General features: G+C 41.2%; 1 protein-coding gene across 1 annotated transcript; it reads right to left on the bottom strand.

The window, feature by feature from the left end:
* Nucleotides 1-23,751, bottom strand: rab1ba (zRAB1B, member RAS oncogene family a). Its single transcript, XM_049567730.1, has 6 exons — nucleotides 23,460-23,751; nucleotides 14,801-14,873; nucleotides 14,558-14,653; nucleotides 8,388-8,483; nucleotides 7,910-8,041; nucleotides 1-7,139 (listed from the first exon to the last, which is right to left on the bottom strand). Exons 1-6 carry the CDS (start codon nucleotides 23,471-23,473, stop codon nucleotides 6,945-6,947), a joined length of 606 nt encoding a protein of 201 aa, XP_049423687.1. The 5' UTR covers nucleotides 23,474-23,751; the 3' UTR covers nucleotides 1-6,944.
* Between the last annotated feature and the right edge of the window lie 1,966 nt (nucleotides 23,752-25,717).

The raw sequence follows: 25,717 nt of genomic DNA, 5'->3' as shown, positions 1-25,717 counted from the left end.
TGACGTTGATCTTTTTCATCATTTTATTATATATATATTTATAATATGTACAGAAAAAAAACATGATCAAACTCAGCAGGGAGACAGCACCAAAGTGAACAAGCCAAACAGAAAAAAGACAGAAGGTGAGTGACAGGCGAGCTCCTGCCCGGTGCTTTTTATTAACAAACAACACCTAGTGAGTGCCTTTATTAAGCCATTGAACAGCGATGGATGAGTGTGCAAATGACATGGAAAATACCCCCTTTAACCCAAATGAATACAAAAAAAGTGAACTTAAGAAGAAAAGTCAAGTGTTGTTTCATCAGAATCACATTCATAAGCAAAAGCCCCACCCTGCATGTTTTTAACCCAACCCTCATCAGATTCCCCGCCCTACCCAGTGTCCCTACATACTTCCATGGACAAGACAACATAGTATAGTATTCAATGAATACATTAAAATCAGTAGAATATCAAGACTTGTTGAAAGAAAGATTTTAAAAAAAGAAATCAGTCATCAAATCCCAAAACATCCAGTATGAGCATGTGTGTTTGTGTGTGTGTGTGTGTGTGTGTGTGTGTGTGAGTGTTAAGTTTCAAATGACTGCTTGTTCTGCATCTACTCTATTGAGACTGGCATGATGCCAGGATGCCAATGTGTCCAAAAAGCTCAGGAATGTTACACATGACCCTGCCCTACTCTACTATCACACACATTCTTGTACTTCTATCTTTGTGAGGACCCTCGCTGACATAATGCATCCCCTTAACCCTTCCCCTACCCTTAACCATCACAACTTAATACCTAACCCCAACATTAACCTACACCTAACTGTAACCTACTTATACCTTAAAGCAGAATCTTGACCCTCAAAGAGACCTTTGACGAAGTGCCAAAATGTCCTCACTCTGTTGTTACACGTTTGTGGTCCTCACTATGCAGTAAGTACAAGAACACACACACACATACACTTACTGCTGTTTCCTTCCCTCCCCCTTAACGTCAGATTTCAGTCCTGCTCAGCAAACTACAGCATTCCAGTTTAGCCAAGCAAGGCTGAAAAACACAAGGCTAAAAATACATGTGTAAAATTATGCCACCACACACACACACCTCATCTCCAAATGATGCAAATGTGATCATAAGTAGCTGACGTCACATCAGTACTCTGATCACTCCAGAGTCTCACCAAGCATCAATCAGTGATGAGGCTTCACAAACAGAAGGCTCAATGTGGACTCATTTCTTTTCAGTTTCCAGGAGAACTGTGACGCCGGTGCTGCTGTTTTACCTGAAATGCTGACAGGTTTTTCTTACAGAGAGAACCAGGAGTGCAACCAAAGCCTGGTTGAGACTCCCTGATCTGAATAGAAGGGCCAGTCAGGGAGGATCTTGAGGAGTTCATCAGGTTGCAGTGACATGGTTGTCTGGAGGGGAGAGTTGGGAGTTCATACCCGGTCAGCAAACCACGACCAGTCAGTCCCTGAACCTCCAGATGCCTCCTAATGCAACACAAATGATGAAATTGACCATGGTGTGGAACTGAATGCCAGTAGCTTCTGTTAAGCGTGGATCTCCCTGCTGTGTACGACGGACCACAATAACCAAGACAAATAAAAGGGTGTAGGAGGCCCTAATGCTACTTTAGTACAGAATGTTCAGACTTATACAACGTCACCATGATTTCCAGTTCTTTGTAAAACAGGGTAAAAAGTTGCGGCTCAGATTGCTGAGGTCTCACAGAATTTTTACTTCAGTGTAGAGGCCCCTCTGTAAGGACAGGGGGATGCTCTTTAACTCACATTCCTTCCAGTTTCCCTGGAGATACGCTGAGACCTAACACAGCTACAAGAAGCTAAGAGCCGCTCAGAGCTCCAGGCGTGGCAACAGCTTCATACCTGTCGCTGATTTCACCGTTACCACACCAACCGTTGGCAGTCAGTGACAACCAGCCTGTGTCAGATCCAAACAGAACATGTGATCTGTTCACATAAATGTCTAGATTAGCAACCGCTAACTCCAGTTTGTTCAAGTAATTAATGCTGGCTATAAAACCGCATTATGTTGTGGTACCAGGATCTGGGGTTGAATGTTTGGTCAAATACTTTGATCAGACAGTTTCTGCCTCAACACAATCATGATTCTTTCGATAAGGACGGTGTAAGCTCTGAAAAAAGATGGGACATGATGCTTGACTTCAGATTTTTCTAATGTCAAGAAAGAAATTTCACGCTGCAATACAGGTACAAAACTGTGACAGATCATTAATCAGTCCCTCCAGGATTTTGCAGGGTTTTTTTGACAATGTTGTGTTGTGACCTAAAATGCCTGGTTTCATGGCAGCTTTTCAAAAAACCTGCATGTTGCCATGTTTTAAGAAGTTTTTGTGACTGAACCGCTGAAGTGAAAAGCGCAGTGTTAAACTTAAGTTGAATTTTTTTTAAATTCTCAGTGATCAGAATAAAAACGCCCAACCGGCAGCACTCTGCGCATAATTCATGCCCAACGCCTTGTCACATTGCTAGTGTTTGTAGCACAATGTAAATACACGGTGCTCCCATTGCAAAGCATTACAAAAATACGCCAGCCTCAGAAAAAACGCTTTGGTGCACATAGCCCCTAAAACTGCATTGTTTGATTCATACTCTACCATGAATACCACTAACCATGCATATTTAATCCAATGCACCTTAGCATTTGCAAAAGATGTGGATCCAGCAGCTTCTGACATGTTAATCTGTTGTCCACACATCTCTGCCATTCTCTGGGTGTGTTTTGTGGTAGAAAAGTGTTTGTGTTCCACGACAGCGTGTACACGGTGCAAAACACTTTATTGTGCAGAACATCAGGGGATTGCCTTGCGTGGTCTTTAGCAGGCATTTTTGTTTGCTTGTGTTGTCTGCACAACCAGAAACAAGAAAGTGGGTTTGGTGACGTTGCAGAGAACTACGATTGGTCAAAATTGTATCAGAAAGTTGCAGTAATTGGAAAAAAATGCAGGATTGCACAGAATTCACTGGGATTGGTTGAATTTGTGTTAACTGTTGCAATCGCTACATCGCAACATCTTGGAGGGGCTGATTAGTCACATCTAAACACGTTCTTGGAGATGCGTCTCAAATTTTCATTGTCTTTCAGTGTCCGTGTCCTCATGATAATGGATGTCTTCTATAATGCAGAAACGTCTGTTTAATGACCTGCCGTGCTAAACGGTAAAGCATCAGTATACTTCAAAAGTGCTTGTGGAATCCTTTGACTGCACCTGAAACCCCCTTTTTGACATTGTGGAACAACAAATGTCCAGCTTGGTTAATCTGAAGTATACATAACTGTTAATAATTTTTTATAAGGGACTCAAATGTAAAAAGAAGAATTACACGAGTGGCACAAACTGGAACACTAAAGCATCAAATCAGGGACCTGAAATGCACAGGGACATAAAAGACAGGTGTGAACCATGTGTCCAGACAGGACGATCTGAGGGAAGGAACAGCAGCTTCTGTAGGAGCCCACCCCCTCAGCCAACAGACACACCCACACCACATCTCCACCTCAGCTTCATCTGCACACAAGCAAGAATCTAATGACACGCCATCACATACTGAACATGAGTTTCAGCTAATTGTACAAGTCATCTCTATCAGAAGTATCAATGAGAAAATAAAAAATAATAAAAGCACAACAATAATAAAACAGTAATTGTAAGGTCAATGCAGAATATTGCCAATCACTTCTGTTTACCAAGTGTGTCCCCCTCACTCTTCCTCATCCCTCTGCAGTGTTAGCGGCCCTTAGACTGTAATATTTAGTGTCATTCCAGGAGCTCAATGTTTCAGCTTTTAGTCACAACGCTCTTGTAGATATGAAATGAAGACAAACACTAACACCATAAATTGCAGTTCTCACAAACTCCGCCTCCATCCCAGCTCTGACGTCTATATGTGGAATTAACTGACCTGCCTGTGGTCCTCTTCTATCTCAAATGTTGAGCAGGGAGCAAGTTTAAAGAACTGCTTGGGTAATGCTTCAGTCAAACTAGCTGCAATGTAGATATTTCTCCTGTTTGCGATCTCATTACAGGTTTGGACAAAGGGCCTGATCATACCAATGGCCAAAACCAATTTATTTTAGTGGAACTGCTGCAAAGTAAATGAGCAAAAAGCTTTCCCATAGTTTAACGTTGGTGAATTTTTGGACACCAATCGCAAATCGGCTTGGTAATTCCGGCTTCTGAGGGAGCATTTTGGGCAAAATACTCCAAGATGGAGGAGACTCACATTAGCTGTGTTGTGCCATCCAGTTGTATACAAACACCCCCCACAAAGAGACACAGTTTGTAGACAGGAGATGATGAAATTGTCTCATGGGTTAAGTGTCAACTAATTGCTATCGAATAAGCTAGCTTGCTTGTTAACTGCAACTAGTCAGAAGTTAGCTCTCCAGCAGTACCGTGGGCGGATTTGCCCATCTGAGGATAGCAAAGGAATGGCCTGCCTTTCTCTGCCTCTGATTGGCTTACCCTGACATTCTTACCCTAACCAATCCCACTCCTCTTTCCTAAATCTAACCAATCCAACCAACGAAGGCAAAAAGTATTAGCCAATCATAGGGAGCGCAGGGCGGGTCATACCTTTGCTATACTAGGATTCACAAATTTGGGTACAGTAGCTTGCCAACTGGCCCCACAAGTAGTCATTATGCCACCTAGCTTGTTTGGCGAGAATACAAAATAAATCTTGCTTTGCCTGTTCAGCTTGCTTCAGATAAAATGCTTGTCGCATCTCAGAACCCTTTTATGCAGTGCAACTGGAGGACTGCGTCCAGTAATTTTTGGAACTTCAATCCGACAATCATTCTTACTTTATGCAGCAACTGGCTACATGAGAAGTGTTGTGAAAGCAAGCTCTCTTTTTCCATTCTTCACACAAATACTTCTGTCATCCGTATACAGTACCTTGTCAGGTGTGTTCAGACAGAATGTGAGGCAAAGACATGACTGTGCGAGTTGATGTGTTATAACTTGAGCACAAAATTCATGCTCATCCTGGGCATCATAAAGGAGAGAGACTGTAGGGACATAATTAAGAAATGCCCTTGAGTTCTGAAATCAGTCATTAAGTTGAACACATAAGGCATTTTAGGACCAAACAGTTCTGGGGATTCCCTGAGAGGAAGTGCCCACTGGGGAACTACCCCAAGAACTGAATTACCTTAAAAGGCTTTTTTTATGTTTGCATTCACACCACCAACAGGAGCACTGAAGTTATGTACTGTAAGCCACATGGGGGTTTGAGAACTATGAAAATGTCTTCACACACACACGGTCGGTGCGTCCACTTCTAGCTAGCTTACAGCTAGAGGTGACAGTCCCCTGCTGCCCCACCTGCTGGCAGCAGAAAACAGTGCGATTTTAGTGGTACTGAGTAACTGAAAAATTAATGCACTAATGCATGACATAAACAATCCTCAGATGCTGCTTTTATTTGTCATTATTCTACAATTTAAGATCAGTGGCTGGATAGCATGGTTTAAAAAAGGTGAATTAGTGGCGCTTGGCTCAAGAGGCCACTATACCAGGGATAACCCCCACACTCGCAATGTCAAGTGCCCAAACTGTGAATGTGATCCCAAGTGGGGCTGATTGCCTGGTGCTCCACTGCAATTTCACTGGCCGTTGGCCAGGGTCTGTTGTCCTCATGTGCTCGTATTTGGCAGAAGTTTGTATTTCTTTTAAAGGAGATAGTAACTGCTGTTCCCCATAACAGCAGCACAAATTTGAGAGTCTGCCCTTTAAATTAAAAAATAAAGAATATAAAATTGACTTTGGAAGAAAAACTAAAGGCCTCAGTGCCCACCAGCCACTGAATATTGTTCTGAACCAAACCACTGGTAAGAGAAGATGCTTTTTTTTGGCTTCCTGTGTGTGTTATATTAAGCGGTCGAAAACATCACATTAAAATTATGAAAAATTTTGTAATTTTCTCGTTTAGTATTTGCCCAAAGTCGCTTTATCATTTTTTCCCCACCTAAAATCACCACTGTCTACAGCTAACCCCCCTGGTTTCGGGTCAAATTTGTGTGAATGACATAATGTGAAAATTCTCCTTGCCTTCTGTCTGAACACACCTAAAGTAAGTGAGAGTGGCAGCTGAAGAAGAGGACAGATGGAGGGAGTGGAGGCTAACTGAAAGGGTTTTCCCTGGATCTTTATCAATAAATGGCAAAGATGAGTCACTGTTCAGGAACACTTCTTACTGTATACAGAGTGTCGACAGTGTGTGACTCAGGCACACTGTAGCACCTGTGTGTGCATGTGTGTGTGTGTTTATGCAGGTAAATAATTCCATGGATGGGCTGGGGCAAGGCTGGGGGAGGCCCTAAGACGAGATCAGCAAAGACAGACAGCCTGAGGAGAAGTGTTTGGCCAAAAGGCTTAAATCTCTTTAACCTCTACCACCCCACTACAGCGTGTTTGAGTGTGTGTGTGTGTGTGTGTGTGTGTGTGTGTGTTGAGAGATAAGCTCACTGGTATCTAAACCTAATCTTCCACTGCCTCCATTCCACTCTAAATCAATACCAATCTTCCTCCGTATCTGTTTTCTTTCTGTCCTCTTGGCAGAAAGTAAAAGTTGCTTCGCTGTCTGTTTCTGTCCCTCCCTCACACACTGGTTGCTCTCCTCTCTCAGTTGTTTGGGTGTACAAACCCTTGTAAAGTTTCAATCTGTTTTCTGATGTTAACACTCCTACAGTTTACTCCTCTGTTTGGCCAACCATCCCTGGATGTCCAGGCGGGCTGATAGAAGGGGAGTCAGGGAGGCGGTGTGGGTTACAGGCTGTTATGGAGGAATGGTGAGGTGCAGGAGTGGCAGAGAAGATGGGAGGGAACACAAAGGGAGAAGAAGGGGAGATTTCAGTGGAGATGGTGGAGGTGATGGTCAGGTTGGTGAGGTCGAGGGGTCTTTTAACAGCAGCCCCCTCCAGACTGCCTGACGGGGGTGCTCTCGATTTTCAAGTTGGGCTTGTCGCCGCCGGCAGTTGCCCCGGGGCCCATGCGCTTCTTGATCTCTGCGGCCATGGTCATGAAAGCCTGCTCAACGTTGGTGGCATTCTTGGCACTTGTCTCCAGGAAGGGGATGGCCAAAGAATCAGCAAACTCCTGCCAGAAAAGAGGGAAACATATGGTGAAACTGTGCACTCATAACACTGACGCTTGAAATATCAAAGAAAAACACTATATATATTTGGTATAAATGACTGGAAATGTTTGTTGTATATCATTGTAAATTTTGGGGTTTGGACTGTTGGTTGGAGGAGACCAGACATTTGAAGACATCAACCTGGGATTTACAAAGTTGTGTTGGGAATTTCTCATTATTTTCTGACATTTTACAAACCGAAAGATAAATGAATTAAATGAATAAATAATCGTATAATACGATAGTGTAATGAATGGCTGACTGATTTTAAAACACTTCAGTTATTTTTTATGAAGTAGATTTCTTTGTTTCCTTGGCACAAAAGGGGAACAGATAAGAACAAAAACTAAATAAACAACAACAGCAACAAAATTCTCTATCACCTTTTGGCCAAATCATTTTAAACATCAATATCAGTCTAAAATTTCACAATCAATGCATCCCTAATTGTGCGTTAATCAAAGGCTGATATATCTTCCTCCTGTTCCTTCGTTTGTATGATCACACACTGTAGTTTATTCTGATTCAATCCAACATACATTGTCCTGCTGCCACAAATACTCCTTAGAGCACCATATGTGGATTAATCTGCTGCTGTAAATATTAAAAATGTCATTAATAAATATTCCTTTAAGTTACCAATAACTTGTCAGAAGAATTGTATGAAATGTGCACCCCCACAATAAGATCAAAAATACACATGCAACTTCATGCATAAAAACCACCTTACCTTGGCTGTTGTGTAGTCCACTACCTTCTTTGTGGTCAGGTCGCACTTGTTGCCCACCAGAAGCTTGTTGACGTTTTCGCTGGCATAGCGGTCAATTTCCTGAAGCCACTGCTTCACATTGTTATAGGACTCCTGCACAATAAGAAGAATAGAAGAATATGAGCATGGCAAACACTGAAGATAACTGCTGGTGAGGTACACAGTGTTCATATCAATGTGACTAGCATACCAAATGCATGCTTGAGTGTTGAATCAAATGATGGCGTTTAGTAGTCAATTATTGAAAAGTGTAGAAAAAAAACCCCAGTATCCTTCGAATGAAATGTCACATTTTCACGAAAAGCTGAAAGTTAAAACTTGAACAGGTTTGGTACTGAACCTCAAAACATTTGAGGACTGAATGTATACTTAGTAAAGTAACAAAACTAAACAATATAATCATAAAGTACTGGATTGATGAGCGTAGACCGCTACCCACCTGATCTGTCACATCATATACAACTATGATGCCGTGGGCACCGCGGTAGTAACTGGAGGTGATGGTACGAAACCTCTCCTGACCTGCAGTGTCCCACTGAGAGAGACAGAAAATGAGAATGGGGGAAAAACGATTTGACATCAGTCAACAAAATACAATTTCAAAAAAATCTTAATGAATGAATTAAAACCTTCTAGAACAATTCCCTTCTTAAAACCCAAGAGACAATCAGACGATCTCACACACTGTTTGTTTAACCTTATGGAGCAGTAGGGTTTAGAGCTGTGAGAGATGGAGCAGGATATACCATATACATGTGAAGTGTGAGATTAAACCTGTTCTGGAGGCAGTGAAAGTAAATGACAAAACTGAAGTGGTTGGAAATAATTAGTGGATGTAGGCAAAAGAAAACTTGAGAGCAGCAGAGTGGTAAGTATGACACCACTCTGCTGCTGTAATGATGAAATTAAGTGACACTGAATTTATTTATCATATTTAATTACAAGCTAATAAGAGTATAGCTAATGTCACCCACCTGAATGTTTTTATTAGCAACCTTTCTTTGGTGGTGCCTGTGTATCTGAAAGCTGGCTTTTACTTGAAAGAGAACAGTTTTTCATTCAAAGTATTTATAGAGAAGGAAAAAATTGATATGCTTTGATGTAGTTCATTGTGAAGCTGCCTCCCTGACCAGGTCTATGAGAGATTCAACCAGCACTATCAGCTCTGTTTCTGTGCCTGCGAAGGACACAGAGAATTCAGCTGTGGTTTTTTTCCTGTCATCCATGATTTGAAGAGAGCATTCCTCGACTTCTGCTCTGAACTCACGGGAGCATGCACGTCATCTGGAAATTTGATTAACTAAATTCAGTTTGGTGAAAGCTAAGCCACAATAGCATATCATGCTTAATGGCACAGGTCTTTCATCGCCAAGTCGGACTTTTTTTAGACTCCATGTAAAAACCCTGTGGTTTCCTCGACTGTTTTAACAGCAACATAAAGATTTTGTTAATCTAAATAAACAATACACATAAAGGCCTACCACCATAAGTACTACTGTTGGACAATAAACTGTCACAGGAATAACTGCAATAATTTTTTTTTTTTATATGTTTTTGGGCATTTTTGCCTTTAATGGATAGGACAGCTAAGTGTGAAAGGGGGAGAGAGAGGGGGATGACATGCAGCAAAGGGCCACAGGCTGGACTCGAACCCGGGCCGTTGCGGCAACAGCCTTGTATATGGGGCGCCTGCTCTACCACTAAGCCACCGACGCCCCGCAATAAATTATATTATTGTTGTTTAGCCTTTCAAACAGCAATGGATTTTAATTCTTGAGAATATTTAGACATTGAAAATGGATTATGAAAAAATATTAAATGTATTTTTAAAAAGTAATTAACACCTGTTAATTTACACAAAAAGTACATATTATAGTACATTTAGAAGAGTAGCTCAGAAGTACTAATATTTAGACTAAATACAAAACTTAGCCTCCAAAAAACAAGACCAAGTGATGCCATTTGCAATAAATTGAAATGCTAATCAAAGCTCTGGGAACACCGCAGGTATCTCCACAATCCAGTCGGTGTGCTGCAGTTGTTGTTGGAATGTAAAACTACAAAAGACTGACTCATTGGCTGCCAGGGGGGATGGCAAGCATACGACAATCAGGACTGCGAGTATTCAATTCCAGAAGTGCACCTGCAGGCTACCGGTAAGCTACACTGTGTCAGCTTTGAAGGGTTTTATTTCCTTTGGACATGGACAATGAATTTTAGCTCATTGCCATGGGTTGGCAAGCCAAGGACTATCGGGACTGTGCCTCTTCCACTCCAGAAGTGCATTTGCAGGCTACATTGTGTTGACTTTGAAGTGTTTATTTTTATTCAGACTTACTGAAGTAGGCAGGGTGGAGAGGAAAAAAGGGACAATCGCTGCTGCCAAGTCTTATGATGATCAAGAAAACCTTGCTGTTTATTTTAACATTAGGGGTGTGCTATATTGTATTGTTCACAATAATACCAGTATAATTTTTTTTATATGATATGAAAAATTCATATTGTGGCATTGACAATATTTCAACTTGTTGACATTGATGTCATACTGTTACCCACAGCCACAAAAAGCATGGCTGAGAGCAAAATTATTACCTACTCCATGGTTGTGCCAAAAAGAGGAGCAGCTTCAGTAGTGTGAAATAAACTGTGGCGTCCTGAATGGTTTATGAACAGCCCTGGACTTCTCAGACTCTTTTAGTGACTTACCGCTCAGAGGGAACTCATTCAGTGGCTCCTCTGGCAGCAGCACAGCGTCTCTGTCTCTCCTCTCACCATGAACACACAGGAGTCAATGTCATCAAGTGATTTTGTCATAAACCTTTGGTAATGTAAACATACGTGACGCTTGAGGCTAAAAAAAAACTACATATATGTGTGAATGTGCGATAGTTACCGTAGCATAACAGCCAATATTGTATACAGAATCTGAATCTCACTCAAAGATACTGTTCACAAACTAAAGAAATGAGAGATCATTTTATTGAGTATATAAATGCAAACTGTTGACCTGTAAAATTATATCACTTATTTTGTTTCAATTCTATGTTCTTAAAATATATTTTTAGTAATTTTGTCTAGATTGTCAAGAATATCGTTATCGCAAAAATACCCTGAAATATCGTGATACTATTTTAGGGCCATATCGCCTACCCCTAGTCTAACATCATGTGACATTCCTTGGTGACATTCTTATGTAAACAAACACGCATGTAAACACAACAGGCAATGTCAAGGTCAGCAAAATCAGGAAAAAATGAAACAGTGATTCCAGATAGAAGCAGACAGAGGGGTCTACAGTCTGTGTTTGAGGGATATATCCAGGATGTCAAACTGACTCAGCAGCAAAAACAGGTTAAAAAGACAAAGATAGTTAGAAGCTAAAGCCGAACTATAGGCTACAGATCACAGTGTAAAAGTGAACCACTGCATCACTGCCAACCGCGATATAAGACAATGAATATAAAGGAAAACTTCGCTGATACAGAACCAGCTGTGTGTCATCACAGTGTGTGCAGATGAGCGGTGTTCCATTTCGCCCTGTGCCACTGCCAACAACCAGACCTCCACTCCTGGACGGGCAAGGATCTCTGGGGGAAGTCAAACAATATTCATCTGCGCTCAATGTGATGACACACAGCTGGTTGAATATCAGCAACTTTTCCCTGCTTCCCTTCACTGGTTTCTGTTCAGCAGGGTAGGTCTCTTTTTCAGTGTTATTATCATTGAAAAGCAAAAGCAGCATGTGTATACATTCAGTAGGCTATATCTTCAGTAGCTAGCTGGCTAACCCTACACTTTTCAGGGGTGGATTTTGTTTTGGAATGGGGAAGAAAAGTATATCTTTTTCCAACCTCTCCAGGTTAATGACTATCATTAATACACAACATGCCCCATGAAAAACATTTAGCTCCAAATCCACAAAACCATATCTTAGAGAGCTCATAGTGCCTTATTATCCCACCAGAACACTGCGCTCTGAGAACGCAGGGTTACTCGTGGTCCCTAAAGTCTCCAAAAGTAGATCAGGAGCCAGAGCCTTTAGCTATCAGGCTCCTCTCCTGTGGAATCATCTTCCTGTTACGGCCCGGGAGGCAGACACCGTCTTCACATTTAAGACTAGACTTAAGACTTTCCTCTTTGATAAAGCTTATAGTTAGGGCTGGCTCAGGCTTGCCCTGTACCAGCCCCTAGTTAGGCTGACTTAGGCCTAGTCTGCCGGAGGACCCCCCTATAATACACCGGGCACCTTCTCTTCTTCTTCTTCTCTCTCTCTCTCTCTCTCGTATTCTATTACTGCATCTTGCTAACTCGGCCATTCTGGATGTCACTAACTCGGCTTCTTCTCCGGAGCCTTTGTGCTCCACTGTCTCTCAGATTAACTCATATCGCAGCGGTGCCTGGACAGCGTGACGTGTGTGGTTGTGCTGCTGCCGTGGTCCAGCCAGATGCCTCCTGCTGCTGCTGCCATCATTAGTCATTAGTCATGCTTCTACTGTTATTATACACGACTATTGTCACACATGTATACTGCCAGATATTAATACATACTTTCAACATATTGTACCACAGTAGCCAGAACTATAACTATAATATTATTACTTTCAATAATGTTGTTGTAAGCTACTGTCATTACCTGCATCTTTCTCTCTCTCTCTCTCTCTCTCTCTCTCTCTCTCTCTCTCTCATTGTGTCATGTGGATTACTGTTAATTTGTTATGCTGATCTGTTCTGTACGACATCTATTGCACGTCTGTCCGTCCTGGAAGAGGGATCCCTCCTCAGTTGCTCTTCCTGAGGTTTCTACCGTTTTTTTTTCCCCGTTAAAGGGTTTTTTTTGGGGAGTTTTTCCTTATCCGCTGCGAGGGTCATAAGGACAGAGGGATGTCGTATGCTGTAAAGCCCTGTGAGGCAAATTGTGATTTGTGATATTGGGCTGTATAAATAAAATTGAATTGAATTGAATTGAATTGAAATTGAATATTGTAGCTTAATTCCTACACAAAAATGACAGTGTCAGGGCTTAAAGTGAAAAAATTGTCAATCGTCTATAATTTTCGCCCTACTTGAGCCATGCCCACCTCTATTTATTTTTCACCCCTTTCTCCAGTTCTGCTGTATTAACACCAGGTTTAATATATTTTGCTTCCATCTCTCTGCCCTGCTCTACTTTACTTCAACGCTACTTAGCTCTCTCTCTACTCTACCAGTAGACTACCACAGCCACCTGTTGCACAAAACGCACACAGCAGTGTTTCCCCTAGGATTGTATGCTTGCAAAGCACAGCCTGCTGGGATGTTTCTATGTATCTACTGGCACCAGAAGGGCTCTTTAGGACTAAGTACATACAGTACATGTGTGCACAGTAATGAGCAGGTGAAATGCTTACATATGAGGTGTCTCAAGATTTAGGAACATACAATTTTATTGAATATAATAAAAGTAAAAAGTCACATGACATGCTGCTGTTTTGTGCTATGACCTATTTAAGTGTTGGAAGTTGTTATTTACGTGACAACGCCTGAACGCAACACAAGCTCAGCATGAGTGCCGTGCTGAGCTGCTGTGCGAGCAGCGTGTTTGTCTGTGCGTAACAGCAGTCTGTTGGTGGTTATTTACACACTGTCCATTTCAATAACTTTGTCAGCTGACAAACTGCACCGGGCTCGGGGTCAGGTTTGGTCAGGAAAATGCGGCCCGAGCCGCTCTAGCATGCTCACCTGTGTGTGTGGCGGATCTCCGCCGTGCGCGATACAGAGAGCAGAGGAGAATTGTTAATGTGTGACCATGTAGAGACAGAAATGACACGATAACATAACACCATAAATAGTATAGCCTATTGTTATGTTATTATATGAAGCGTCTGTCGCGCAAAATAATATCAATGGTGGCTGTGGGCAGGACATTGTTACACAGCTGTGCCTGTGACTTCAGGCAGAGAGACCGCTGCATCAGAGCAGAAGAGCACGGTTTAAAATACATTTATTTTATCAATTAGTTATTAACTTTTACTATTTTTAGCAACTTGCCCGATCAGGCAAGTGAGTTGTTAGTTTACATGCCCGACTGTGAGTTTTACTTGCCCCGGGCAATCAGGCAATCCTTATTGTTGAGCCCTGAGTGGAAACACAAATAAGATCCTAGCACCAAAAACTCACAAAGTTAACAGTTTAAGCAATGGAAAGTTCCCATACTGGGTATTTGATTTCTGCAGTGAGAATCGGCTAAATGGCAGCTGAATACCAAAAAGAACACTGACAGTAAATCCATTGATCTCCAGTCGTATTTACAGTGATCCATAATAGCAAAGAAATACAACTGCACTGTGCAACGTAGTTTTCATTTTGTGTGTATATGTATAAGCAGAGCTACTATACTGTCTGCTTAACAACCTGGACATCTCCAGGGTGGCATAGCCTGTACCATTAACTAAAACAAGATCCAGTTACAGCTTGGTCTGAATGCAAAACATGTACACACACACACACACACACACACACACAGCACACTGTGTTTTGATAACAATGGCTGGATCTAAGCCCAAGCTCAGGTGAGAGTTACAAAGGGTGTTCTGTGTGTGTGTGTGTGTGTGTGTGTGTGTGTGTACTCACAATCTGCAGTTTGATGGTCTTGCCATCCAGCTCAATGGTGCGGATCTTAAAGTCCACTCCGATGGTGCTGATGTAGCTCTCTGTGTAGGTGTCATCCTGCAGAGAGGGAGACAGATAGTTGGAGAGTGCAGGACAGGGTCAAGCCAACAGCACAATGAGGACAGACTGAAGGTTGCGGCTGGAACTGAGACATTTCGAGGTAATGGAAAAACATGTTTTAGAGGGGGAGACAAAAGTACTTACAGCAAAGCGCAGCAGGAGGCAAGACTTTCCTACTCCAGAGTCTCCAATGAGCAGAAGCTTGAACAGATAGTCACTGAAAGAAAAACAATCCAGGTTAGAACAGGGAGCACATTTCTAACCTCAGTGCATGTACAATATCTCTGTGCTGACTGTGTAAAACATCGACTGAAACCATTCTCCTGACACACACTGTTCTCAGATCACACTGGAATGGGATTTTTCAAAACAAGCACCAATAACGATGCCTCAATGTCAGTGCAAATACCTGAACATTATATTTGTTGAGTATAAACACATTTTTTTTTTCTTATTGTGAATACATTTCATATAAAGACAAAAAACCAACACCTTAGTTTGTCTCTCAGTACTTTCTGACTTTCACACCCTGTCTATGGCTCTCTATGGAGCCCCCAGGGGTAAGGAGATTTTTGATTTTGCATTCCCTCGCAATATGTCTTGCAATTATGCCATATGTCTACTTCCGCTCAGCTGCTCCCAGCACCATGTCCAAGTATAGATCAGCTCATTGAACTTCACTTTGATCTGGGTATTAAGCATGCTGATAAAGTACTGCTGCTCAATGGGCATGGTTATATAATTAGTGAAAGTAAACTTGAACAAATTCTTAGATCACAGTGGCTGCTACCAAAACTCATGCATTGAAACTACATGCTTGTGAGCTACTGTTGGTTACAAATGCAGTAATAATGGGACAACTCACTCAGGAGCACATAGTGAAACAGAAACAGGCATTCAACGGGGGGCAAAAATGACAGAGCTAACATATATATTCAACGCTACCTTATACTCCTGACATAAAAGACAATAACGATTGCAGCACTGCAAAAACACTTGAGTTAAAATGAGATCTTAATGCTATCTTGCCAGAGTGACAACAAAAATGTTGCCTGTATTTATACTAGGGCTGGGTTAAAATAATCGATCTATCAGACTCAAATCGATCATCATTTGAATGACCTGATATTGATTCAGAAAATTTGAGATCAATCTTTTAATATATGCTTTTTTTCCCCATAGATGTGTGAAGCTTTAACCCCGTTAATTTTTCCGGTAGTAAACGGGCCTCCGTCTTAAATTATTAGCAATAGTGATATTGAGAAGCTCTGACATTACCGGTTCTTTTCTCTGTAACTGTCTGCTTGCTTTTTTATGTTTCCGTATAATTTATAATCATGCTGCAGCCGCCACACCTCCTGCTGTCTGTGTGTCTGGGCTGCTGTGCCACTTTCACGCACACACACAAACACACAAATACGGAGGGGAGATGCTGCCGTGGAGACAGATAAGTGAAGATAACTTGAGCTGATGACAACTACGCTTGTATCTGTAAGTGCAATAAAACCTCCTCGAGGAAAAAGTCATACTTTATCAATATACCTTTCCAGCAACATGTGAAGATGTAGAAAAGAAACATTTCAATCTGCTCTGTCCACAGTCTCTCATCCACTGCTGCAAACATTATGTTATAAACAAGCACATAGTGTTTTCAAACTAAAAGCAGATTGTTACTTACAATCTGAAACAACAACTGTTTATATCTAACGGTTTAGCTTAGTTTGCCACGTATCTTAACATTAACCAATGGTAATGTGACCTACAGGCAGTGACTCTCCTCAGCAGCAGAGAGGACAGGAGGACTGATACTGATACTGACTGATGTCTGTGTTCTTCATTCTTTCTTAACCTCACTCAGTATAGAGTGTGCCAGGGCTGACGTCAAAACCCGGAAGTTTAAAATCGCGCGGGTTCCCGGAAGAGAAACTGAATGTGATTTTTGCATTGAGTTTTGGATTATGTCAGAAAATAAGCTCTGTGGCTAACACAAGTTTATGATACTTATAGATTTTGTTCAGTGAGATAATCTTCACATACAAACACCTTTCATACCGCATTTGAAGCTTAAATGCGACCGCCAGAAGTAAAAAGCTAGCGTTACGCTTTAACGGACTACATGGCTACTCCATGGTCGCATGACTCTTGACGTCACCGCCACTAAGCTTTCAACTGATTTCGGCCGCTTTATTTTAAAAACATTGTATAATGGGGAAATCGGACTGTTTAAGCTAAATAAGAAGCTGTAATGGCGGACTGCCAGCACTCTCACCTGTTCGGGGGTGATGACGTTTACTGTCCCCAACAGGGTTTGTAGTTGTATTGAGCAACTTGTTAGCAACCGCCTTTTTTACGACACGTAAAAATTTCAAAATTCACAAGTAGGGTATTTACTGACGTGTTTTATGTCGTAGAACAAAACCTGAAACTCGCTTAAGCTTTTGTTAACCACAGACCTTATTTGAGGCATTTTACCAAAATCCCATTCAAAAAACGTATTGACTTTTAGATGAGAGAACCGGAAGTGCTAAAAGCGCTAACGGAGTTCCGGGTTTACTGGCACACTCTATTGTGATGTCAGGAATGTGATTTATTTTACTGTCATTTTAGATTTGTTTCCAGTGAGATATTGAGCTTATATTGTGACTTTGTCATTTTAATATTCCCGTTGCTGCTGTAGAAACAACATTTAGTTATAAAATATTCAGTTTAATCCTGTTTAATCCCTGAATTTTATCTTTTTTTAAAAAAAAATTCCTTGTAAAATTTACAGTACTAGCTCTCTGAGGATGTCTTTTACATTCTAGCAAAAACTGGTATTGTAACTGAAATATCCTCAATCCAATCAATATTGAATCAAACTGAATCGGATATCGAATCAAATCGAGACATCGTGAATCAAAATGGAAAGTTTGCTATCAAACACTGCCATTTGCAACTTATGCAGTGAAACTGCAAAGGAATGCAAAAGTATTGTGAGAAAATGTAAACATATTGCGAGGGAATGCAAAATATATTGCAAGGGAACCCCCCTCTGATGTGACCCTTCATGGGGTCCGTAGCGCCCCAAGCTCATTCATTCTAACTGAAGATGTTATGGTTAAAAACAGCCCACAAATATATAGCTACATATTTAAGACAGTCTTAGTAATTTCCTTTAACAGCTTCCCACTAGACTTTTTCAGCAAACATTATTCAAACAGGAACAAATAGTGCATTTGCTGGGGACTATTTTCAGGGGTGGATTAATCCACATTTGGCGCTCTAGTAACTGCCATCAGAACTGTATATGGGAATAAACTACTACTGTGTGTGTGTGTGTGTGTGTGTGTGTGTGTTCATTGTTATTAAGGAACATGTCACCCAGTGCAACTGTGGGGCTCACTGATGTGTTTTTAATAGTTTTTGGACAACAGTAGAGCTCTGTGGCACAAAGGAACATGATTTGAGAGACACACACTACTTGTTAGGAAACCTTCATTGTTGGTTTGGGTTTTATTGTATGACTTCTTAACAATAATAAATATATAGGGTATCGACCCCAAAGCTCAAGGTTTACTGTCACCTTGTTTATGCTAATTCAATAAACATTTTGTTTGTGATTATGCATCAATGCATCATAGCAACTGAGCAGACATGGTGAGGACGCTATGATGGGTCCTGATTTATTACCTGATCTTGAGGGCCTGTCATGAAAAGGGTGTCAGATCTAATTTCAAGCAGGGACTGTGCCAATAACAATTACTGATCCAACATGGTTCTCTTTTTGGCAAATTTCCACAGATTACAGGATGGAACTCACTGGAATTATTTTATGTACAATAAAATGACACATTGGATCAGTGCATCTCTAGTTTCAAGAGACAGCATTTATCAGTCTAGTGCTTTTATTACAGATGTCTAGCTTAAGTTTTGCCCCTGATCCCAATACTGAGTCTGATCCAACACTTAGACTTACCTAAATGTTGATTTCATATGTATCACACTGAAATAACATCTTATTTTTCACAAGCTACTCAATACTAAATACTGAAAGCCCTAGTTCAAAACAAATTACAGTTATATTCTTGGATTTAATGGTTGATATGACATGAATGATAGTTTAACTGAGGGAATATGACTCCTCAAACTGCAGCTGATCGTTTTACTTGAGACACCCTATCATTCTGTTGGAGTTGAAAAGACAGAGACACTCTGTCCACTTATGATTTTAGGTTCTTCCCTCTGGCCAAGTACAGACACCGGCTACTGAGAACACTTTAAAAGGACAACCGCCAAGGTTCATTTTGTTCTGTCATCAAGTCAGTCATTTAATTTAAAAACAATTAGTGACAGCTAATATAATCTGCCAACCATGTCATTTAGCATTTTAACCAGTTAAAGTGAAGGTCAGTGCTGTAAAAAGTACAGTACAGAAAGGACTGGATTTAAATCTGCCTTATTTTAGCTAATTAAAATTTGCCTCAATCAGCCCCAATATCAATTCTTAGAATGCCTTTGGGAGAAGGCTACCTTTTATGTTGCGTTTTCTAAAATAGTTGGTGTTTTGAAAAAAAACAAAATTCCTTTCTTAAAGATATAAAATGTAAATTTTCTGCATTAAAATGCCTAAAAACTATTTTTCACAATTTCAAAATTATATACTTCATAGAGTTGTGTAGTTACATTATCCCATATTTTTCCAGCAATGTTCAAACCCTGAGAAGTCTGTAATCTTGATCAAGGACACGGTCCCTGTTATTTGGTCGCCATCCCGTCAGTGGCATCATATCTCTTTTGCGCATGTCTTAGGGTTTTGGTCGTCTGTAAGAAGCTCAGAACAAATGAACACTTTGCACATCTAAGCTATTTCAATTCTGGTGCATCGGAGATTGATGAGATGGACACAATTTGCAGACAAACACCCACACGCTATCTAAAGGCCTTGACACACAAAGCCGACGGTCAGCCAATGGTCAAAGTTGTGCTGTTGGTGAGCGTCTGCCGCAACCGTCAGTGCGGTGTGTCCTGCACCATTAGCCCTCGTCAGTACTATTCAGCTTCTTTTCCGCCGATTCAGTATGTTGAATTTAGCATGTTAAATCAACACAGCTGATTCTGTCAGTGAATGAAATTACTCTGATTGGCAGTTCAGCTCAACAAGAAGAAGGATGGAAGTGAGAAATGTGAAAAGAGACAAAGTCAAGAGGGAATGAGGTCAAAATAATGTTGTTATATGGAGGTAAGAATCATTTTTCTTTAGCCAATGAGCTCTTTAGCAGAAACATTTCCTAATGGCTTGTGTTATTACTTGCTAGCGCATGGTTAATATTCTCTGTTCTTTCAACAGTGGATTTTGTTGTTAATGTGCTAACTGGCTAACTAGCGTAAAGATGTTCTTCTGGGTCCCCTTTTTAAATGACGCTTACAGACAACCATCATCTGTTGGTATGGAGGGGTAAGCCCTCTCACACAGGGGCAGAACATACATGCTTGCTGGCTGTCAGTTTAGTGCATTTATGTGCAACTTTTTGGTCGACTCTGCGACGTGAGACAACACAGCAGGGGGTTAGTGTTATTGCGACATTTCTGTCACTAGATCTTCATCAGGCAAAACCTGAACTCATCAAGCCCCTGATGAGCTTGATGAGTTCCTTTGGCCCCTGCCGTGCCAAACAGGGCCAAAGAAACACAGATTTTAACATGAAACTGCTTTATTCAGTATTTTTACCAGTTTTAATAATCTAATCCGTATGTTTCTGGAGAGGAAGAGACCTCTGCAGATAATTTGGCTCCCAGTTAAAATCTCCTCAACATGAACACTGACGGAATCCTTTTGGGGAAATACTGAGTACAATAACGGCATCTTTTGTTTTGAGTGAGAGATCCCTGGTGGCAACAAACTACATAATGTATGTTAGAGGTCCACTTAATGGCTTTGTCTGGAGCTTTCAACTGCATCCCACTGCCCTCTTCATCAGAGAGCTTCCACCCAGAAGCTCCAGAGAAAGCTAGTGAGACAACCTTGAGTACAGATTTTTTTTCTTTTCTGGCCAACTACTGTTTGCAGGTCAAAGATAAAGTAATTTCTGAGGCCAAAGAATGGGAGGAATGGGAGGGTTAACAGGGCCCAAGCACACATTTGTGCCGTGGGGCCCTTCAGCAGGTTAATCCGGCCCTGGAATTAGGACTGGGTATCATCTGAAACTTGTTTAGTGGCCATTCCTGACCTCCAGCACCTAAACCTAAGATATACTTTTTGGAACCTAATTTTTAAGAATAGAAATGTTGTTTATGTTTTCTGTTGAGGTTTGATACTCACTCCTGCTACCAGCAGGTTCTCCCAAAACGATGGAACAACATCCCCCACCCACTCCCTGAGAGGAAAACATCACATGAATTTGATACAGCACAGACAGCTGTAGAGAATTGCCCAATGCCACTGCTATTCTTGTGTCATAGGAAACTGAGACCTGTCATGTATCTCACAAACACTGGATGCAACAGCACTGTTGCAATCAACCCAGTTCACATTTCTACATAGCTACAGCTTCTGTTGATGTGGACTGACACTGAGGATCACCAGGACGGGTCAGTCAGTTATTATTCAGAAAGACCATCTTAATATATTTATACTGAGTGATATGAAAAATGCAATTATACCAAACCTGCCAGCTAATAGTTACTGTGGTAACGTTAATAACTTTTAATGACAGATAAATAGGGCAGTGTGTATCATTTGAAACTTTTCAATACTATTGCCGAAAGTAACTTAGTTTTGGTTGATACACAAAGTTTACATTTTCTTACTTTGAGGAACATGAACTGGGTTTTCTACAAAAGCCTTTGCTCTTTGCGGTACCAGTCACCTATGTGGAAATATTGGTATGAGTGCCTTTTTTAAATCTATCTGTGTGTATGTCTTTTAAATGGACCTTGAGTCTATGAAATAAAAGTTGATTGATTGATTGATTGATTGACTGATTGACTGATTGATTGTTCATTTAATAAAAGAAACCAAAGTTCTCAAATTCTGTCCAAAATCAAAACACTATACAAGAACACATAGAAAGTCTGAAATTGGCAATATCATAATTTAAATCCAGAACTATTTATTAATAGGATATGTAAACAAGATTATGAATCTGACATGAGATTTAACCTAATATTCCCCGAATAGTCTGAATTTGATACAAGTCATGTCAACAGCACATTCAGTTTGGATATTCCGAATTTGGCTTTATTCCCAATGTAGCATTTTCCAATTAAGTGGCTTAGTGGTTAAAGCAGGTGCCTCAACAAGGCTGTTGCCACCGCAGCCCAGATTCCACTGCAGCCTGTGGCCCTTTGCTGCATGTCACTCCCTCTCAACAACACCCCCCCCCCTCCCCAATCAAAGGCAAAAAAAAAGACATGGGATATGTCAGTATTGTTCAGGTTTTAGGAGCGTTCTTGGACATGTACAGCGCATACGTGTTATGTGTCTCTGGCCTGTTCATGGTCAACTCTGTGTGTTGTCACCAATTTATACAGTTTCTGTCTGTAAGTGGTGTAATTTTGTTGAGCAAAATAAACACAAAATGCAACCTTTCAAATTTGTCTGCCCCTCCCACAAGCCAAAATTAAATAAAAAGTCCCTTTCCAGTGCTTAAAATATTATTTGACATGCCTCCCCCTTTTTGCACCACCCCTTCAAAAGTAACGAACAGTCCCTTACCATGACCAAGAGATATTATGGTAGGCAATATTAACGCATATCTAACAGGAGACTAGGTTATACAGTGTGTGTAAACATACAGGGGAATAAATGTTGTCTGCTAAGGGTGTGGAGGTGTTAGCCAAGCTAGTTAGACAGGGTTCCATGAGGATTCAACTGTCGGCTCCCGGACAGCCGCTGTTATAGCGAGACGCCTCAGCACCGACCGAGAGATTCGGTGACAGGCTGGGTGTCCTCTCATTTCAGGGCTGCAGGTCAGCCGTCAAACATCTGTTACATGCCGTATCATCTAGCGTTAGCCCCAACACGCTCCGCATACGAGAGAAGCCAGTTTGGTCATATTAGTCCAATTAAATTAACACACATAGCATGTACAGCAGCATTCCAGATCACTACCTGGTAAACATGTTTTAATGTTGGCACCTACCAAATAGTTAGACGTAAATACATCTATATTTAAATGCCAACAGTTAACTCTGCTCACAAGCCTCGTAGTAAATGGGAAGCCATTCTCATAGCTGTTGTTTTTTTTTACAAAAATAGAGACCGATATGATGTATTTGTGGCGCATTTACAGTGCCGATCGTTGTGTTGTGTGTACTGCCCATTAAGTCGACACCTTAATGTGTGTCCCAATGAAAGAAAACAACAGGCTAGGCTGTCCTGAGGCTACAGGTCAGCCATTCCACATCCACGTTACTCCATTACTTCATGTAACGTTATTGTCAAGCTAACGTTTTCATTCTTGTTTGTGGACTGAAGTATGGCAGCGTTCCCTCCGCATGATTTTTACTCTAGTTTCACACACTGGACTGTTCATTTGTCTCGTGAAAGGTCGCGTGCCACAGTCGACACGGTGAGGCACGAGCAAACTGTCAGCTGACGTTTAAAGAAAACACGTTCGCGAGACTGACACATTAAAGAAGCTGTCCGCGCCCTGTTCACGAGAGCCAGCTAGCTGGTGTTTGACAATACATTTAATGCCAAAACAATTAGCCCGAATCATTTATAAAAGGTTACACCATAAACCACATATCATAATGAATCCTGACAGAACACAACAGTGGCTGCCTTACAATGGAGTGCGTTTAATGTAACGTTCAAACTCACTATTCGGGATTCATGGTTTCACTCTGGATGTGTTTTTCTGTCGGCGACTCGACTCTTCCTTCCTACTCCGGTAAAAAGATGACTTGTAGGTCCGGGTATCCGAGGCACTTAGATGGCTGTTTTACAGTCTACGTTACTGTCCCGTGGTCGTTCCGCTGTATTCGACCTTTAATGTTTCATATGTCCTTGATTCTAGGGGACATATCCCTGTTTCCTCAGGTTAGGCTGTTGTATTTTACTCCTATTTTCTGCCTTTCTGTGTCCGTTGCTTGCTAGAGGCTCAAGATGGCTGCGCAGGTGCGGTAGTGACGTGAGGTGACGTGTCACTACTCAGAAATCAGGATGAATCGAGAAATAGAGCGGTGCTGGGACTTGTAGTTTATCATGAAAAGTGAGTTCCAAAGAACAGCTTCAGACTATACAATAGCCTACACTCATTGAGAACTTTCTTTTTCACCGCAAAAGGTCTAAACATTTTTTCAGCAGCTGCGAGGACTGGGTAATGTCAACACAAACAATATTGTCCTGATAATCAAAGATCAACTCAATATCATTTTGCTAATATTGGCTATTAACTGAAGTAGTTAAAATCACATTTGTTTTATTTCCACCATGAGTTCAAGAGTGCAACTATGCAGTGGTGATGCCAGTAGCCATGAACAATCCCATACAGGGTCCATTTTTCAGCCGATTTACTACCCACATGGACCTCACATACAATGCTGGCTATCACCTGGTAAAAATAATTGGAGACTGACATTACTGTCCTCATGAGGCTGTGGCGCACTCATTTGTTAAGCTAGGGAAGGGAGCTAAATAGAGTGGTGGAGGAATGATTCCCAAAACCAGAAAATTAGTCAGCAATTTTACACTCCTGGCAACCTCAGGTGTGTCTCAAATTGCATACCTCTGTTAATACATTTTAATGTAGTACACTATGTGCTTCTTGTGTAGTGCACTAATCTCAGCAGGGTTGTTTCAAATTGTGCACTGCCATTTTGCACTTATCGGAAATGTCAGCAGCATTTCTTTTCTTTTTTTTAACCACCTCTTCGTCTTTGTCTTCTTTTTAAACAGTGAATTGCTAACGGACATAGGCAATTATCACCAACATCTGACCGCTATCACAGACAACACATAAACCAAACTTATGTCACAACGGCAACACTAATGAAAATGTGCTGCCTTAGCTAGAAGCAAGTTAGCTAGCTTGCAAATGCAAGCACTTGCATTATTGTTTGCAGTACCAAATCATTACAAACTCAGTAAACATCTTACTATCTTACTATATAATGACGAAAACTGTCTGTATGTCTGTGGATGTGTCTGTGTGTCTGTTCCACGTTTTTCTCCTCACTGACTTGGTCAATCCATGTGAAATTTGGCACAGTGGTAGAGGATCATGGGAGGATGCGAATGAAGCAATATTACATCAATGGGCCAAAGGGGGGCGCTATAGCAACCGATTGAAATTGCAAACTTGAATGGGGATATCTCATGCCCTGTATGTCGTAGAGACATGAAACTTTGCACAGAGATGCCTCTCCTCATGAGGAACAAATTTGCCTCAAGAACCCATAACTTCTGGTTATGGGTAGATTTTTCACCATTTTGAATTTTTTGAAAAACACTTAAAATCGATCTCTTCCTAGGAAGTTTGACCGATCTGCATGAAACCCAGTGAACATAATCTAAGGACCAATATCTAAAGTTCCCTCTCGGCAAAAGTTGGAAACTTACTAACACTGAGCTTCTATAAGGCAATGAATATTGCGGAGGGCGTGGCTCATCACATTAAGGTGTATAACATCTCAAGGGTTTCACCGATCAACACACAACTTTGTAGGCATATGACCGCGCATAATCTGAGGGGACCCCTCCATTATTGACCCAATCAAACAAAATGGGGGCGCTAAAGAGCTCATTTCTTATCTAGGCCTAATATCGATTTTTACTGAACTTGGTAAATATGTAGAACAGGACGTCTCAAGGTGACTGGAGAAATTTAACTCTAACTGGCAACTGGGTGGCGCTATAACAACAGAAAAATGCTTAATAATGGCTAAAATTGACCAATTGCTGTGGCTACCCCTGTGGCCAAATGTTTTGGGGGGGGGGGGGGGGGGGGGGTTTAAATTTTTGGTATGACTAAGTCATGGTATGGTATGCTGTACATAATCACGGAAACTGTCAGTGTGTCATTCTATCAGTCATTCATTGTGTCTGTCCCACGTTTTTCTACTCACTGACGTGGTCAA

The sequence above is a fragment of the Epinephelus fuscoguttatus genome, linkage group LG23 (genome assembly GCF_011397635.1).
Source record: "Epinephelus fuscoguttatus linkage group LG23, E.fuscoguttatus.final_Chr_v1".
Taxonomy (NCBI): Eukaryota; Metazoa; Chordata; class Actinopteri; order Perciformes; family Serranidae; genus Epinephelus; species Epinephelus fuscoguttatus.
Note: the sequence above shows the minus strand (reverse complement) of the source record. Positions and strands in the feature narration are given on the sequence as shown.

What these genes read in the sequence shown, in the direction of transcription:
- rab1ba (XM_049567730.1), bottom strand. An exon ending in AGACCATCAAACTGCAGATT is followed by an intron (nt 8,484 to 14,557) that starts GTGAGTACACAC and finishes TGTCTCTCTCAG; the next exon opens with TGGGACACTGCAGGTCAGGA. An exon ending in TATATGATGTGACAGATCAG is followed by an intron (nt 8,042 to 8,387) that starts GTGGGTAGCGGT and finishes CTTATTGTGCAG; the next exon opens with GAGTCCTATAACAATGTGAA.